Source organism: Heterocephalus glaber, unplaced genomic scaffold, assembly GCF_053883595.1.
Source record: "Heterocephalus glaber isolate CG9 unplaced genomic scaffold, H.glaber_assembly_v1.0 deba00001465, whole genome shotgun sequence".
Lineage (NCBI taxonomy): Eukaryota > Metazoa > Chordata > Mammalia > Rodentia > Bathyergidae > Heterocephalus > Heterocephalus glaber.
This window is the reverse complement of record NW_028258312.1, coordinates 405497-424243: the sequence shown is the minus strand read 5'-3', so window position 1 is coordinate 424243 and position 18747 is coordinate 405497. Positions and strand designations below refer to the sequence as shown.

General features: G+C 37.4%; 1 protein-coding gene and 1 pseudogene across 1 annotated transcript in view; one reads left to right on the top strand and one right to left on the bottom strand.

Moving 5' to 3' along the window:
- The window catches only part of Pfdn1 (prefoldin subunit 1), a 70550-nt gene extending 57583 nt beyond the window's left edge, over positions 1 to 12967 (bottom strand). The window contains exons 1-2 of the mRNA XM_004841859.4: positions 12791 to 12967; positions 9799 to 9965 (exon numbers count right to left, since the gene is read on the bottom strand). Coding sequence (XP_004841916.1) covers positions 9799 to 9965; positions 12791 to 12823 — 200 coding nt within the window. The 5' untranslated portion in view covers positions 12824 to 12967. The remainder of the gene's footprint in view (positions 1 to 9798; positions 9966 to 12790) is intronic.
- On the top strand, positions 3157 to 3604 carry LOC101698567 (small ribosomal subunit protein uS8 pseudogene; annotated as a pseudogene).
- Positions 12968 to 18747: the final 5780 nt, after the last annotated feature.

Below are 18747 nucleotides of genomic sequence, written 5' to 3'. Positions count from 1 at the left end.
CACTAAGTTGCTCAGTCTGGGCTCAAACTTGTGATCCTCTTCCCTCAATCCCCCACTCCCACTCCCAGAGTGCCCCAAAGAACTCATTTAAAAAGTCAACAAAATGGGCCGGGGATTTAGCTCAGTGGTTTCACCACCTGCTGCACAAGCACAAGGACCCGAGTTCAATCGCCAGTACCAAAAAAAAAAAAAAAAACAACAAGACCTGGCAAGCACAAGGTCCCGAGTTCAATCTCTGGTACCAAAAAAGAAAAAGAAAACAAGAGAAAAAAATAATCCAAGGGCTAAACCCAAGGTCAGTCTAATATTTAGAAATATTAAAGAAAAGGAGACAGAAATGGCTAGTGAGACAGAAAGAAAACCAAGAAGTTGTATCATGAAGCCAAGAAAGTACTTTAGAAAGGAAGATCAACTCAACTAAAAGCTACCTATTTGTCAAGATGAAGACTGAGAATTCCCGGAAAGTATTAGAGTCATGGTCTCTTCAGGAACTTAATCCCATATAAAAACATTCCTTGTTCTTGGCGAGAGGGTTTTTTTTCTTTTTCTTTTTTGGTACCAGGGATCAAACTCAGGACCTTGTGCTTGCAAGGCAGGTGGCGGCACCACTGGGCTAAATCCCTGCCCCTAACATTCCTTGTTCTTGATAAGTAACACACACTGCTAGGTTCAATTTGTATTAATTAAAAAATCATTGTCTATTTTATTTTTTTCATATTTGTATTACTTCTTTTAATCACTGTCTATTTTAAAATCAAAACTCCTCCTGAAATGGAAGCAGTAGTATGTTAATCTATTTTAAACATGGGTGTTTATTTTGGGGTACTATTTGGCATCCTAAGTATTCTGGTAAATAATCACCTCTTATGTTTACCACTTTTACTTTGGCCTCATCAAACCCCAAACATTTCCACATATAATCACTGAGCTATTTTACAACTTTGTTTGAAGATCTAATCTTTTAACAGTGGATAAAATATAACCACTGGACAGTAAAAAAATCACTGCCCCAGGAGTACTGAAGGACACATACAGGACAGAAAACAGGTACAAAAGCAGGAAAATTTTAGAGAAATATAAATATGCTTTGGCACAAGTACAAAAGTCTCAGACACCCACACATGCAGGACACATATTGTGGTTCAATTTTTTGGGGGGCGGGGGTACCAGGGATCAAACTCCAGTCCTTCTGTTTCCAAGGCAGGTGGTGGAAACACTGAGGTAAATCCCTGGCCCTATATGGTTCAAATCTTTTTACTCTGACCTAATATAAAAGGTTGGGCTTAGGGCAGTCATGTTCTTGTTTAAAGATACATTTTAATCTCCTATTGCTGTACAAATTTTGATAGCAGAACATCTCAAGTCTCTTCAAAGCCAAAAGGATAGTGTCTTCCAAGAAATCTGGTCCATTTCAAGGTAACAGATCTTCCTCAAAACAAGAATTGGTGGGCCAGGGATTTAGCTCAGTGGTTCCACCGCCTGCCTCACAAGCGCAAGGTCCCGAGTTCGATCCCCCGTACCAAAAAAAATAAGACTTGGTTAAGAGTTCCTGACCACAACAATGAAGTATTCTCCCAGATATGTCCATTCAAACTTAAATTCTAAAAATAAAATGAGCATACATTCTTCACAAATTCATAGATATGAATGATGCATCAATATACAATCCTAATTATTTTCTCAGGCTAAAGGTTATTTGTAGTTTCCAGCAATTCTTGATGCAGAATAATAAGAAAAAATACTAACAACTCATTACCAAATATGTTTCATATATATGGACTAACTCTTATCTTCTAGGTCAACATTTTTCTGAGTTCCTTTTTGGATATCTGATTAAGTAGATTATATTCCTTAACATGAACATTTCAATCATCTCAAACAGATTGATGGCAAGTTGTTCCTAAATTTGTCACCATGAGATAAGTGGCAACTAAAATCGGAACATTCTTGGTAAAGCTTAAAATTGACTGTTTTGTTTACAGAGAAATTCAGCTAGAGTTAAGTCAGTTACAGCACACAATTCTTCAGTGACAAAGACTGCTGCTACTTTTACTATTTTACTTAGGAACATCAAGTAAATGGTACTTTTCATCCTTCCCTAAATTAACTATATTGATTCCTACTTATCACCAATTGGGACAAATGTAAGTATCCTGTCATGTTGTTAAATAAACATTCTTTCAAACAACAAAAGGCAGATTTTGTTTAATCCTTTGTGTTAAAAAAAAGCCAAGTCTTTTGATGTCAGGATATGCAGAATCAAAGTCTTCCAAGTAAGTGAATGAATGGCTTACATTTCTTTTCTAACAAGTTCAAAGCCTAAAATAAGTAACCTATAACAAGGACACATTAAATAAAATTTAATTTTAGCATGCTCGTACTCTCCAAGATAAGACTTCTTTTTCCTTTTTTAACAATAGACTTCTAATTAGCACAACATTGGCAAAATTACTTTCCTGTTTCAGTGAGAATGTTTAGATTTTAGGGAGCATGGGAGGGGAAGATGGGAAAGAATTACTAAAAGTACTCTGGTGCAGAAGAAACATGACTATGTAACTCTTACACAAATGTTTGCTAACCTCCCCAGCATAAAAACAGTGATGTCATTCTAAACAGCAGAGCAGAGTTATAATGAAAAAAAGTTTTTAAATCACTGACAACTTAAGGATATTAAGAATATTACTCAAAATCTCCTCTCCTCAGAGCACTACATCTGTGGATGAGCAGAGTACACCCATCTGGAGTTATATACATATTCGACATCAATGTTTTTCCCGGCACAACAGGAAAAGTTGTTTTTTCCCTTAGAACTCTGAGCAATGAAAGTCATGACTTTAAATGGTTCTGTATAAAAACATAAGAAGGGTGGGTCATATTCTATTAATGAAAGCAGCTGAACACCAGAACTCCTCGTCTTTTACAACAAAATTCAAAACATAAAAAATTAAAACACCTCTTATCCTTAAAATTATTTATTTTTATTTTCTCTACTCTAAAATAGATTAACACTTTACTCATTATGTAGCCCAGGCTGGCTTCAAACTCACAAGGATCCTCATTCCTCAACCTCCTGAGTGCTGGGATTACAGGCATGCGCCACCACACCCAGCAGATTAATACATTTAAAGAGAGCATAAAAGGTCCTCTTTCCGCCATCTTTCCGTGCCGCCATAATGGTGCTCATGAACGTCCTGCCTGATGCTCTCAAGAGTATTAACAATGCCGAAAAGAGAGGCAAAGGCCAGGTCCTTATTAGGCCGTGCTCCAAACTCATCGTCCGGTTTCTAACTGTGATGATGAAGCATGGTTACACTGGTGAATTTGAAATCATTGATCACAGGGCTGGAAAAATTGTTGTGAACCTCATAGGCAGGTTAAACAAGTGTGGAGTGATCAGCCCCAGGTTTGATGTGCAACTGAAAGACCTGGAAAAATGGCAGAATAATCTGCTTCCATCCCATCAGTTTGGTTTCATTGTATTGACAACCTCGGCTGGCATCATGGATCACGAAGAAGCAAGACAAAAACACACAGGAGGGAAAATCCTGGGATTCTTTTTCTAGGGATGTAATCTATACAAATAAAATGCCTCAATGGAATAAATAAATAAATAAAGAGTGCATAAAAGAACTTATAAATTTCTACTTGCAATGTGGGTCTCATAACAAAAACAATCTATACATTTTTCTCCTTCCACAATAAGCACCAAATAAAATACAGGAACTTCATTCTGATGAGGGCAATAATATAACTATTTACTACACTATCAACAACACTCAATAATATTTACTACATCAAGACTTTTAAATCTTATTTCCTAATTTCTTAGGGATAAAGTATACTATGACTATATCTTCAGCTTTAAAATTACCTTAAATTGATGGAAGACCAACTCTACAGTACATGAAATTATAAAAGGGCAGCATGGCCATATCTCTATTATTACTTAACATAACTTAGAAAAACTGCAAATTTCAAAAAAAACCCTGCAAATGTCACAATTCAAATAATAGGTTAACATACACACAAACAAATAAGATCACCACAAAATAAGATAAGATTTTAAACAAAGGGCAATTCAACTGACCTGCCACAGAGTTTGGACCTCTATGTCCTAATTAGTCAAAAAATTGCTTAACTACCTAAGATTTTTTTTTTTTAATGTATTACTTATCAGGAACACACCTAATGTTTCACTTTCTACCTGTGTTGACATTTATCTTAAGTTTATACTTCTAGCTCTTTCAACCATCAGAGATCAACCATTAAATTACTTCAACAAGCAGAAATAGCAACAGTGCTTCCAAACAGCAATTTCTGCATTGCTAGACACTTATCTAGTTGGTAGATTTATACCATTGTTCATTCTTAGTTCCTTAAATGTAAAAAATACCCACAGAATGGTAGCATACTTCTAATTAGTTTAAATACGGTACAAAGTTATTTTTAGTAAGTTCAAGTTTTTCTTAAAGGCTAATCTATTTAAATTCCACCTATATTAAAATATAAAAGGCTAATTTGTTTCTTTTGGAAAATAGAAATGTTATTTATGTAATGTTCAAGGGAAAGGGTATTAGAATAATAAACAGTCTCACATCAAATCAGGGTCAGGATCATACCTTGTCAATAATAAAAATAAATTTGACATTTATTCTAATGATGGTGCTTTGAAACACAGGACTAAAAGTCATTTATGTGCACTTGCAAATATAATTTACAAAAAATTAAAATAATTTAAAAATTTACCCTCTACTATGCAAAGTAAAAAGAAAACCTCCACAAGCAATTGTAAATTGGTTCTTACTCATAAAAAGACATAAGAAATATTCACATCACATTTATATGAGATTTGTATTCCCTCTTTGCATGTTAGAAAGATGCAAAGACAAACACTTCCAACTATTCAGACAGATCATCTCACAGTTGTAACTTTCATCACAGTTCTCAAAGCAGTATGGTGAGGTCACCTCACAAACAGCTTAAGTAGCAAAACTAGAAATTGGTGGTAGTAGTATCAGGCTACATAACAGTCTCTCCAAAGAATATGAAGTAAGAGAACTAAAATGTGCTGGCAATATGCCAAAAAACTGGATAGACTATAGCTTTCAGCAATGAATACTCAGAGCTTACAGTATAAAGCAATTCATCTTCTCTGACCCTGTAGCTTGGCTTTCCTTGTTTTAAACCAAGAATAACAACATATAAGAGGTATTTAACACTGTCATATTTCTCCTACTTATGAGTTGAAGGACATGTAGGCCTGCAATGATTTGTTAAACTAAACACATACCCTAGGAAAAAAACGTGACTTCCATTCTGTGTAAAGCTGAGGAAAGTAAAACAGATACAATTACTATACACTGAAATTATTCTGCATAGGTTAGTTAGCCTTTATTTTTCAAACATTATACTATCTTCAGCATAAAAGTTTGGGTTTTCTATGTTGTCAGTTCTGATTATCTCTGTAACTGGCTGGCATTTAGAATTAGTTAGCCTTCTCAACAGATTCAATAAAGAATTAATCCTGTCAGATCGAAGGACAATTTTGGTCAGAAACAATTCCTTTGTCCTTAGTCAAAATATGCAACTTTTATAGTTTCATCTTAAGGGCCGGGGATTTAGCTCAGTGGTTCCATTGCCTACCTCACAAGCGCAAGGTCCTGAGTTCAGTCCCCGGTATCAAAATAATAATAATAATAATAATAATAATGATAATAATTTCACCTTAAACCATATATTAACAGAATAGTAAACTCTAATTCTTACGTCTCTAACACTTTCTAAACATAACTTTTTCTGAAGAACAGCAAGAAAAATACAGATATTTATTTTTGGCAAGAAAAGGAATCAGATTCAATTCAAATCAACACACACTTATTGAACATGTATTTTGTGTCTGACATTATACCAAGAAATGAGGAAACAATGATAATATGTATATTATCAGAGGTGATGATCTGGTTCAGGAGATCAGTGAATGGGCTCCATTAGCTGTAGGAAAAAAAGCCCTGCCATCACCAAAGAAAGAGAATAAGTCTGCCTAGAGCAGTAGTGGCGTACACGTCCAACAGCAGACTTTGTATCACTGAAAGCCCTAAAAGGGTCACCATCACTGGCTGAGAGGCTGGGCAAATCTTCAGAGCAAATATAAGCTTTGAGCAACATTTTAAGGATGAGAATTTCACAAGGGAAAGTGGGACAGAATGAGCAAAAGCAAAAAAAAAAAAAAAAAAAAAGTAAAAACATGGCAGGTATAAGAAAACACATGTGGCAAGGTTGGAATAATAATTTATGGCAAATGTGAAAGTATTTTTCTACCCTCATCCCATAACACACATCACTAATCAAATTAGAGCATCTTTAAAGCTCACATAAAACCTCAAAATCCTTCTCAACAGATAACATACAATCCGTAGAAGGAAATAGGTCCATAAGATGAAATGCATGCATGATCCTGAGCCTGGGAACAGAAAGTGGTAGGATATGAGGTTGGGTAGGTAAATTAAGAGCCAATTATAAATCCCCATGAATGCTAGGCTAACAAATTTAGATTTTATTCTGTGTACAATAGAAAATGGACAAAGGATTTTATAAAAATATTGATATGATCAATTATGTATGAAAAATTTGTGTGGACAGAATGAATGCAGGATGCAAAAACTGCAGGTAGGCAAAAAATAATGGACCTGGAAAAATCTACTGTGGGTTCTAAAATAAAAACAGTTTTGGATTTTATAATCTGTAGTTTCAAAACACTAATTTGGGAAAAATTAATAGTGTAATCAGAATTCTCAAATGGTACTTGAAAAGAAAAAAAATTTTAAGGTAAAGACTAGAATTAAAGAAGTGAATCACAATGATACCCAAGATTACTCAAGACCATAAATTCAGAAATAGATATTTCAGGTTTAGCATCAAGAAAGAGAACATCCTCATGACCAGACTAATACTCAGCAAGTCTTTTCTTCCTCCCAGGGCATTAATACTCTTAGCCAAACAACAAACCCTATTCACCTTACATGCCCCTAGGATGCAGGATAAAACTCATACTTTCAGTGAAATACAGAAAGCACAAAAGTCAAATTTGAAACCAAAATGTACTCATTTAAAACTACACATTTCTTTTAAGAAACATAATTTATATGAAATAAATTTTCTAGAAGATAATACCATTCTACCATTAACTAATTCATAGAAAAATCTTTAAACTCTAAAAGTCTGCATAGAATACAATCTATCTGTAGTACTTTGGACAATATGGAAAAAAAAAGTGACTCTCCCATCCTTTCTGCAGAATGTTTAATAAATGAAATTATTCTAATTAAAAATAGAAACTTCATCGTAGCTTCAAAAGGCCATAGATAGTGAAAGGTCTTTCTATTTTGAAAAAAGGATTCTTTATCTATTAGAAACAAAGACTAGTGTAATGATGTTAAATCCAAGTACATGTTCAGAGGCATGCTGAAAAAGCTAGCATTACTGTTTTAAAACTTAAGAATAATCATATTAAGAAAAATAGGGCTGAGAATTTAGCTCAGTGGTTTCGCCGCCTGCTGCACAAGTGCAAGGACCGGAGTTCGATCCCCGGTACCAAAAACAAACAAACAAACAAACAAAATAATTCCGGGGTTGAGGATTTAGCTCAGTGACACCGCACCAGCCTGGCAAGGGCAAGGTCCTGAGTTCGATCCCCAGTTCCAAAAAAAAAGAAAAATATTACCCCCTAGTGGATGCCAACGATGCACTTCATACTACATAGACACATAATCAAAAGTTCTAGGGCCAGGGATTTAGCTCAGTGGTTTCACTGCCTGCTGCGCAAGCGCAAGGACCCGAGTTCGATCCCTGGTACCAAAAAACAAACAAACAAACAAACAAACAAAAGCTCTACTTTGTTCTCATCCCATTATCCCATTAACAAACTCTCAAATTGTAATTCTCATTCTCTTAAGCCAAAATGAAAAATATCAACTCAGATATAATTTATATATGGTATATTGTTCATTCTGAGAAAGCAAATTAGATAAAAGTTTTTACTATAATCTATCTTTTATCCAGAAAGACAATGATTAGTAATAAGCAGGGGCTACTTCTCATGATGTCATTACTAAATTTTACACATGTTATGCTTTCTTCAAATCAATCACAAAAGTCATCCCAAGAGTGAGGTCAAATTCCATTCTATGGGACCGGGGATTTAGCTCAGTGGCACCATGCCTGCCTCGAAAACGAAAGGTCCTGATTCAATCCAGGGTACCAAAAAAAATTCCATTCTAACAAAAAAGTACTCCAAACTTTAAGATTCACTTACTAAATAATATTCAAAAACCAAATTCCAGAAAAAGCCTCCTTCCCTATCTCCCACAATATAAATAAATAAAATCAGTCTTCTCCTTTTAGCTCATTGTAATGGAATGTGACCCATATTTAAGGGCTTTTCCATTTCTCATTTTCTGCTTAGACAATATGACGCAGACCTAGTCTCTCTCACAAGGATATGTTTTTTTAAGAAAAAAGGAGTGAAAAACAAAAGAAAAAAGGAGTGAAATGTAGGTGGTTAACTGTATAATAACTGGAATAAATAAAAGGTAAATGGTTTTACTAGATTTCTTCATGTGCATTTTCCTATTAGAGCAATGCATGGCACTTAGGATGAGTCTATTTATTTTGTTTGGCTTTTTGAGACAGGGTCTCGAGGTCCAGGCTGGCCTTGTGCTCAGGCAATCCTCCTGCCTCAGCCTCCCAAGTGCTGGGATTACAGGCATGTGCCACAACATCCAGCTGAAGAGTATATTCAAACAGTGTGAATATTTTCTTTTACAACTCTGGTCAGATATCTAAAAGATTTTTTCCTTTTTTCTTTTTTTTTTTTGGTGTGTGCATATGGTGGGTTTTTTGGGTTTTTTTGGTACCGGGGATCAAATTCGGGACCTTTCGCTTGCTTGCAGGGCAGGCGGTGGAACTACAGAGCTAAATCCCCAGCCATATGGTGTTGAATACTGATGCCAGAGCACTTCATGCATGCTAGGCAAACATCTTTTTTTTTTTTTTTTTTTTTGAGATAAAGTTTCAAGTTTTCCAAGTGAAAACTGCCCTGAATCTTATGATCTCCTGCTCCATTCTCCCAAGTAGCTAGGATTGTAGGCCTGTACCACCATAGCAGTCTCTAATACAAGATTTATGATTTGTATGACTCCTACTAAATTAGGTAGGAAAGATTTAAATTATTGCCCACAAATCGTTTTTTTTTTTTTGGTACCAGTGATTGAACTCAGGTCCTTGAGCTTGCAAGGCAGGCGCCGGAAGCACTGAGCTAAATCCCTGGCCCCACAAATCATATTCTTATCACTGAAGTTATTCACTTAAGTACCTAATCATAGAGAACAAGGGATTAAGAAATGTATTTCAAAGGATAAATTTAAGCACTTAACACCTATCTAGGGTTTAGTTCCTCTTTTTTTTTTAATGGTACTGAGAATTGAACCTAGGGCCTCTGCATGGAACTATATCCCTAGTCTTTTTTTTTTTTTTATTTTGAGAAAAGGTCTCATTAAGTTAATGTCCGGTTGGGCTTAAATTTGCAACTCTTCTGCCTCAATCTCCCAGAGTGCTGGGATTACAGGCCTGCATCACAAGGCCAAGTTCTTCATTTTTTTAAAAAAGTAGGTATCTGACTACGGGAGCTTGAAAGTTATTTCTATGACACCTGAAACCAAATTTTAAAATGAATAAATTCTATGACTTAATGCAGACAAAAGCACTCCCAAGACAATACTATTAAGGATATATTTTACTTACATTCTTCCGACACCTTCATACATGTTAGTCTCATCTACCAAAGTCATAATCTCTGTATCTGTAAGATGTGCATGCTTTTTTGTTCTGTTCAGCTGTTCAATTTGAATATCTGCAAGCTTCACCTTTTGTTGAGTGTCAATAACTTTCGCTTGAAGCTCTGTGAAGGCCTGATAAAAACAAATCCTTGATTTAACAGACAAAACATTTCACAGAAAACATTTAGGTCAAACTGAAATTTATTAAAGCAGAAAATGCTAGGGCTGGGGATTTAGCTCAGTAGCACCGTACCTGCCTCGAAAGGGCAAAGTCCTGAGTTCCAATCCCCGGTACCAAAAAAAAAAAAGAAACTGCTAACCAGAGACAAAGCTGTGAGATTCACCGGAGAAAACATAAATGAGTCAATACAATTAGCAATACTAAACACTGAATTTATCCTCAGAAGATGCAATCAATTTGAAGAAGCAAAATAAATGCACATTGGGCCGGGGATTTAGCTCAGTGGTTTCGCCGCCTGGTGCACAAGCACCAGGACCCGAGTTCAATCTCTGGGACCAAAAAAATAAATACATAAATAAATAAATGCACATTAAATAACCAGTATCAAGTAACCAGAATAATAAAATCAATAAATGCAAACAGATGATGAAACTCAAGAGATTCCAAATAAGAACCATAAAAATAACAACTCAGGGCCAGGGATTCAGCTCAGTGGCACCGCACCTGCCTCAAAAGCACAAGGTCCTGAGTTTGATCCCTGGTACCAAAAAAAAAAACTCACTATATCTATATTACACAACTTCCATATTACACAGCTAGATTTCAAAGCACTTTCTCACATTATTTCAAAATAATCACATAGGAAAATTAATGAGAATATTAAAGATAGATATAATAACATCTCATTTTCTCCTGTTGATAATGAGAGATGGCAGTTTCATCATCCTCAAGTTACAAATCAAGTAACTGAGTTGAGATAAAAGTGGCTTGCACAGGTTTGACTACTAGGTAGAAAGGCAGGTACAGTGAGTGGACCCTTGACTTACCAACTTAACTTGATCAGTTTGGTTGGTTGTAAGTAAATACAGCTGAGATCTGGATGTTTACCTGGGTAACCACTATAGATAACAAGAGCCAAGTGAATCTGCCATTAACCTAATTAACCCAAGTTGTTCGTATGTCAGGCCAGTCGTAATTTGAGGGTCCACTATACTTAAAAGCATTTCTTCTGACTCCCCTTAGTTCAAGAATCTTTTCATTCTACTATCTATAGTAATATTCAGAATACAAATATATTTAAGAGAAAGTCTAAAACAAGAGAAAATTCTAAGCAGTGACAGAATTGTATCATGATCTTCATCTGCACATATCAGGCCAAATTTGACCCCCGTCCACTTACTTAACTCGAAGATAAATACAGTTCTTGGATACTCTTGAAGTGTCTACAATGACTTTCATGTGTTGTCAAATTTATGCCTTACTAACATGTGGTGATTGAAATGCATAGCAATGGCTATTACTTAACTTTTATTCTGACTTTGTTGTGTCACCTACGAGTAAGATTTCAAGAGATTTACTTTGCAGGAGAAGGGGACCCTGAAATTTTCTATTAGTCTTCACCCAAAAAAAGCCCTTATAAAAATATTAGGAGATAAAAACTTAATACAAGTTTCTTTTTCATTCAACTGGTTGTGAAAACTGTTCAATTTAAGTCTGTCATCATTTTCTGTTTGAATTCATTGTCACATTTCTTAGCAACAAATTCCACTAATAGGTAAGGACATTCACAGTTGTACTCCTGTTAGCTCTTTTACTAAACTATGACTTAAATTTGAACTTTCAACAGTAAAAAGGGTACATTTTCAGAATACACAATTTTGTTTTGAAATGTAGAATACCAGGTATTATCTAATTGCTCTGTATGCAGCTAAATAAGCACATGCTGAGATGTTACAGGACAATAAAACAACATGTAAAAGCTAAATTTACAAGTTTCAAGACAAGAACCGCAAAAAAACATGACTCAAATACCTAATATCCTCAGAGCAGTAACAGGTTCATTCATTAGGAGCAACAGCTATTTCAGCTGTCCTATTTCTTATGCAAAGGTTAACCAGAGGCAGTCACTTAAAAAGTTGCTCACCTAAAGAACCTAAAGTAATGATCAAAATACTGGATTCTAGTCCCAACCTTTATGACTTTTTTAAAACTGTTTGCTTTTCTAGAAAAGTAGATTGAAGCTGGATGAATTCTAAGGTTCTTTCCTAACCCTCTCCCTTTCTTACAAAGCACATGGTTTGGGGTCGGTAGTGGGGTTAGCACCCTAATCACTCACAAGTGACAAAAATGTTTGAGTAACAATCCATTTACAAGCAATTGTTTGAACAAAGAGAGAAATATAATTCCTTCTAATACCAATCCTTACAGGAATTTTTCTTTTTTTTGACAAGTCCTTCAAAAAAGGAACGGGGAGGGGGGCTTAAGTCCTGAAATAAACATTGCTATGACAATGTATGAATGACTTTCTAAGATGCCAATACTGAGACCTTTCAGGTTGCGTTATGGAATATAAATGGCCTAAAAACAAAGACGGAACTTACATTATTTTAAAGCAAAGAAAGCCGAATTACAGATGCCTCCGCCCCAAGCGGCCCAAAGGGGTTTCAATTTGAAACGCTCTCTTCAGTTCTTACTAAACGCTCCCTGAAAGCTTCAAATGCAACGAAATGGCTCTGGAATTCAAAACATGGGGATAGGCCGGAGATGGAGCTGCAACCAGCCCTCAGTTCTAGCTAACCAGCTCCTACCTAACAAGAGCCGCTCGCCTCCCACCACAGCTTAAGGAGACCCGATCCCGCTTTTGGACTCTGGGAAATCATGCCTTACTCCCCTGTAGCCTCTTTCCTCGTGCGAGCCGCGAGCTTCCCTCAATAATCTTGTCCAAGGTCCTCATCCTCCAAAGAGATGGCTATGCTTGGTCAAGACCCCCTTTTACCTTCTTCAACTCCAGATCCACGGGGGCCGCCATGTTGGTGCACTCTATGCGCCTGCGCGTTGGAAGAAGGCCGGAAGGGGGGGGGAGGGGGAACGGCTTGAGAAGTGACTGCCTTCCTTCTGCACCTGGGCATGAACTGGGCTAACCAGGATATTTTCCTCATCTGGATGGGTTACCCTTGAAATATTCGGGCTTCCTTTTCAATATGCCTTGCTCCTGTAACCCATCAGGTCTAGCCTGCACCTACATGTCTTCCAGTCACAGCCCAAAGAGTAAATTTGATGTGTAGCTTTACGCAGTTGGACAAATAACTTGGTTTGAACTGCTAAATTGAAATATATCTAGTTCAGCTTACCCCCCCATTAGTAGTTCAGCCCTTCAACTAGTCCCTGTGCTGTTAGAAATGCGTAAAGCCCCTAACTACAGACATGGCAGTAAGAAGACCATTCTTAGAAGGTTTGGTTGGCATGTTCTTCCAAAGAACTTAATTTCTACTGAAGTACTGAAGACTCCATGAAGACCTTATAGAGACAGTGATTCTCAAGAGAGGCCAAATAAGTTTGTTTAATAATAATAATAATACAGATTCCAGGCTGGGAATGCAGCTGAGTTAGGAAAGACATGTTTAGTATATGTGAGGCCCTGAGTTCAATACCCAGCACCATAAATGAGCACAGTCTTTGGGGTTTCATCCAAACTTAATTAGAATCTTTGAAAGTGGATCCTGGAAATTTGTGCTTTTGTCAACTCCCCCATCAACTGATAATGCAAATTGTTTCCAGACCACATTTTGAGAATCTCTGATGTAAAAAGAGCTGTCATTTGAACTAGAAGAATGGAAAATAATTGTCTTTTGGAAATGGAAAAAATATATATCCATTATAAAAACTGGAAGGTGAAAGGACAGCAAATTTGGAACCAGCAGATCTGGATTCTAGGCTTGGTCTACCTTAAACCTAGCCGTGGTTCCATTTACTAGCTGTGTGACTTTAAGCAATTCACTTACCCTTGACAAGCTTTAATCTCCTCATATTTAATTTGAGAATAACAATATACCTAATAGGATTATTGTGAGAAGTAAATAAGATCAGAGTGAAATGCTCTGACCACAGTACTGTGCACACAGTATGTACTCAATAAATAGTTGATGTATTTAATGTTGTCTTGTTTCAAAGTCCAACAAATTGCTATCATATTTACCATCACACAGACCAAAAATAATCTCTCCTCTGAATTCTCCTCAAAACGTCTGTTTGTTGGGCCGGGGATTTAGCTCAGTGGTTCCACTGCCTGCTTTGCAAGCACAAGGACTCGAGTTCAATCCCCGGTACCAAAAAAAAAAAAAAAAGTCTATTTATTTATCAAGACATAATACTTCAGGGTTAGGGCTGTAGCTCGGTGTTAGAGCATTTGCCTAGCACACACGAGGCCCTGGGTTCCATACCTAGCACTATATGCACATGTGCACACACACATACACACACACCACTTTCTAGCTTTGTTAAAAACTTTCTTCTGTCAGGCACAATAGCACACATCTATAATCCCAGCTATGTGGGAGGCTGAGGCAAGAAGATGGCAAATTCAAGCCTGGGCAACTTAGCAACTTAGTGAGACCTGGTATTTAGAAGGGGGGGGGTGGGCAGGTGGGGATTTAGCTCAGTGGTTCTGCCTCCGGTCTCACAAGCGCAAGGTCCCGAATTCAATCCCCAGTACCAAAAAAAAAAGGACAAGGGTTGTAGTTCTGTGGTAGGGCACCCCAGGGTTCAATTCCCCAGTACCAAAGGAAAAAAAGAAAAATCCTTTGTCATGCTGTTTTTCATAACTTTGTTGGAAATCTGTCTTCTCTCTGCTGTCCCTTATAATATTCACTTTGGCTTTGGGTTCTGCCATCCTGCTCTGATGTGTGTCTACTTTTCCTGCTTGGTACACAGTGTCCTTGTCTAATCTGAGAATTTATGGCAATTCTGGAAAATATTCAGTCAGCATCTCATGGAGTGTTGGCTCTCATCTCTCTTGCAGAGCTACCATTAGAAGTATATTGAAACTGGGCACAGAGGCGCATGCCTATAATTCTAGGTACTTGGGAACCTGAGTCAGGAGGATTGCAAGTTTGAGGCCAGCCTGGGGAACTTAACAAAACTTTGTCTCAAAATAAATAATAAAAGGGAGCCAAGTGTGATGGCGTATGCCTGTCATTCCAGCACTTGGGAGGTTGAGGCAGAAGGATTGCTCCTAGCTCAAGGCCAGCCTGGGCTACACAGTGAGTTCAAGGCCAGCCTGAAGTACATAGCAAGACTCTGTCTCAAAAACAAAACAAACATGGGCAGGGGATTTAGCTCAGTGGTTCCGGCACAAGCACAAGGTCCAGGGTTCGATCCCTGATACCAAAAAAGCAAACAAACAAACAAAAACAAAACAAACAAACAAAGGGGCTGGGGACATAGTTCAGTGGTAGAGCACTTACCTAGCATGTACAAGGCTCTAAGTTCAATCCTCTAACACACACACACACACAGATGTTGAAGCATCCACATCTCTCAACCTTTATACTTACTATTTCCTTTTTTCAAACCCTAGATATCTACAACTTCACCAATATAATAATGGTTTCTTCGACTATTTCTAGTTTGTTGTCTATATGATCCTTTGAGTTTTGTAACAGTTGAGCTCTGAAATGTTCCCCAAAAGTCTCATTATGTTCAGAGGTAGGGCTTTCAGAAGCTGTATCGTTGGCCTTGCTTGTAATCTCAGCACTTGGGAGGCTCAGGCAGGAGGAGTGCTATGAATTCAAGGCCAGCATGGGGTACACGGTGAGTTCAAAGACAATCTGAACTAAATAATGAGACTCTTTGTCTCAAAAAACCAAAATAATAATAATAATATCAGATACTAAAATAAGTACTAGTGAGGAGGAAAACAGCAACGTGCTTAAGAGATTGACTGGGTGGAGGCCACTCATGTGTGAGAAATTTTCAGGAGGACATAGCATATGAGATGAGAACTGGAAAATGAAAATAGCTGGCTAAGAACCTGGAAAAGACCATTCCAGATAGAGGAAATCTCAAGAGCAAAGAGTTTAAAATGAACAGGCTTGGCATATTTGAAGACTAAAAAATAAGAAGCCAGTGTGGTTGGACTAGGAAAATAGTAGAAGATGACATCAGAGAGGTGCTTAGGGGGCCAGATCATGAAAGGATTTTTAAGCTACAGTCAGGGGTTAGAAAGTCATCTGAGTGTGATAGGAAATCACTGAATGATTTCAAGCAGGAGATTGATTTGATCCTATTTTCAAGGGAACGTTGTAGGTTCTAAATGGGAAAGGGATTGGAGGGAGCAAGAGTGGAATCTGGGAGGACTGTTTAGGAGACTATTGTGATAATCCAAAAGAGAGATGATGGTGGTCCAGAGGAGATCATGGCAGTGGAGGTGGAAGTAGATGGATCCAAGTAGTGGTTACTGAACTTGATGAAGGAATGGGTATGTGTTGGGGAGGAAGAAACAAAAAAGAAAGGAATTAAAGCTGATCCCTCCAGGATGAATGTAATCATTATATCCCACAAACATGTACTAATAAAAAAAGTTTTTTAAAGATAGTCCCTAGGGGTCCGGGGATTTAGCCCAGTGGTTCCATCGCCTGCCTCGAAAGCGCAAGGACCCAAGTTCCATCCCCGGTACCAAAAAATAAAAAATAAAAAAATAATAACAGCCGGGCATGGTGGTGCACCCCTGTAAGTCCAGCACTCAGGAGGCTGAGGCAGGAGGATTGCCATGAGTTTGAGGCCAGCCTCAAACTACACAGTGAGTTCAAGGCCAGCCAAAAAAAAAAGGGAAATAAAGAAGGATAAGTTTGAGACATTTCTAGCAAAATGGACACACTTTGAAACCACACTCTCAAGTGAAATAAGTTGGACACACATGTTTAAATACCACATTGTTTCTCTGGTGTGAGAAACCAAAAGTGGGAATAAGGACTGAAATGTATAATAGATATTAGGAAATGGGAAGAAAATGTTCAAATGAGAAGGGGAAGGGCCAGGCATTTAGCTCAGTGGTTCCACCGCCTGCCTCGTAAGTGCAGGGTCCCGAGTTCAATCCCTGGTACCAAAAAAAAAAAAAAAAGAAGAATTAGAAGGGAAACAAGGGAGGTGGGAGGGGGAAAAGAAAGAATGGACAAGAAAAAAAAAGAATAGAAGGAAAAAAATGGAAACAAAGCTTTTGTAAATGAGGAGAAGGGTCAGAGGGGGAGGGGAATGGGAAAAAAAGAAGCAAGATATATCATGTACAGGTACAAATTCCCTATGATGAATGTGATCGCTATGTATATCTAAAATGTACCAATAAAGGTTATGCTTCCATAACAACAACAACAAAACTTTGTTTCTCTCCACTGCAATCATCTAGGCATTAAAAAAAATGAAGGCAATAAATGCGTCCCACAGTGCCAGTGTTCCCAGGCTCCTTCTCTATTTCTTTCTTTCTTTCTCTTTTTTTTTTTTTTTTTGTACCAGGATTCAACCTCAGGATCTCGAGCTTGCCAGGCAGGTGCTGTGCTGCTGAGCTACACCCCTGGCCCCTTCTCTCTTATCCATATGATCCAAGGCCACTTGTCACTATCATGTCCATAGTCTATCTTAAAGAAAGAGGAAAAGAAGGGAGAGGCTTACCTCTTCACTTTAAAGGCCTGTCCCAGAAGCTGTAAGCATGGCTCTATTCCTATCACAATGGCCATAATGCCATTCCTGGCTGAAAGAAAGGCAGGGATACTTAGTTATTATTGTATACAACTATGCATTTAGTTAAACACTATGCATTCTGTTATTGTAAAAGAGAAATAGAATACAGATATTTAGAGGAAATGAGCAGCTTTTGACCTAAGTTTTCTGTTGATAAAGCCATTTCCATTTATGTCATTTGATTTTTATACTTTGCGAGCTAGATAGACCCTAAAAGATTCATTCAATTTGAGAGGAAGTTTAGCAGAGTGGTTAAGAGTATGAGCTTTGGGCTTGAGAGGGGAATGGGATAAAATAAAATAAAATTTGCTTTAAAAAAGAAAAAGTATGAGCTTTGGAATCTGATGTCCTCGGTTCACATCTTTTACTATTTACTAGCTGAGAGATCCAAGGAAAATTGTTTAACTTCTCAGAGCTTCAGTCTCTTCTACTGTAAAATGGGGATAATGCCAATATTCATCTCATAGTTTTTATGAGGATTGAGATAACATGCAAATTTACTGGCATACAGTTGCATTACTCAACATTAGCTTTTGTTATGTATTAAGTATTACAAACCTACAGATCAATAAAAGATCAATTCACAGTAAAATGAGGAAAACTCTGCTGTAAAAGAAGTAGATTCCAGGAACTGAAACAACATGGAGGAAAGGGGCTCCTAATACAGGAGTCTTCCTTCCTTCCTCCCTTCCTTCCTTCTTTACTTTTTTTCTTTTCTTTCTTTTTCATTTTTCGTGCTGGGGATCAAACTCACAGCCTGGCTCATCCCTAAACGGACCCAGAAATCTTATAAATATAAAGCATATGTGGCAGGAAAAGGAGAGAGGATATTCCTAGAAAAGACACCAAAGCAAGGCAAGAGAAAGATGGGTTCCTTCAGAGAAATGCAAGTTATGCAGTATGGCCAGAGCAAAAGGAGCACGTCATTGAGAGCAATGGAGGGGGCTGTAAGTAGAGGAATGAATGATCATATTTAAACTCTAGAACATTACCATACCTAATTTACGTAGCATGATTCCCAGAAGGCAGATGAGAAACAAGGTCAGAGACTGGAACAGCCATCCAGACACCAAGGAGCCAGGACTAGGGTAGTTGAAGAAGAAAAGAGCTCCGGAGTTCACCAAAATTTCTTTAAAAATTCTTTCCTGTATTAAGATGATTCACTCTTAACTCTGACTTATCTCAACTACTTTTACATCATTTAAATTAATAGAGAAACAT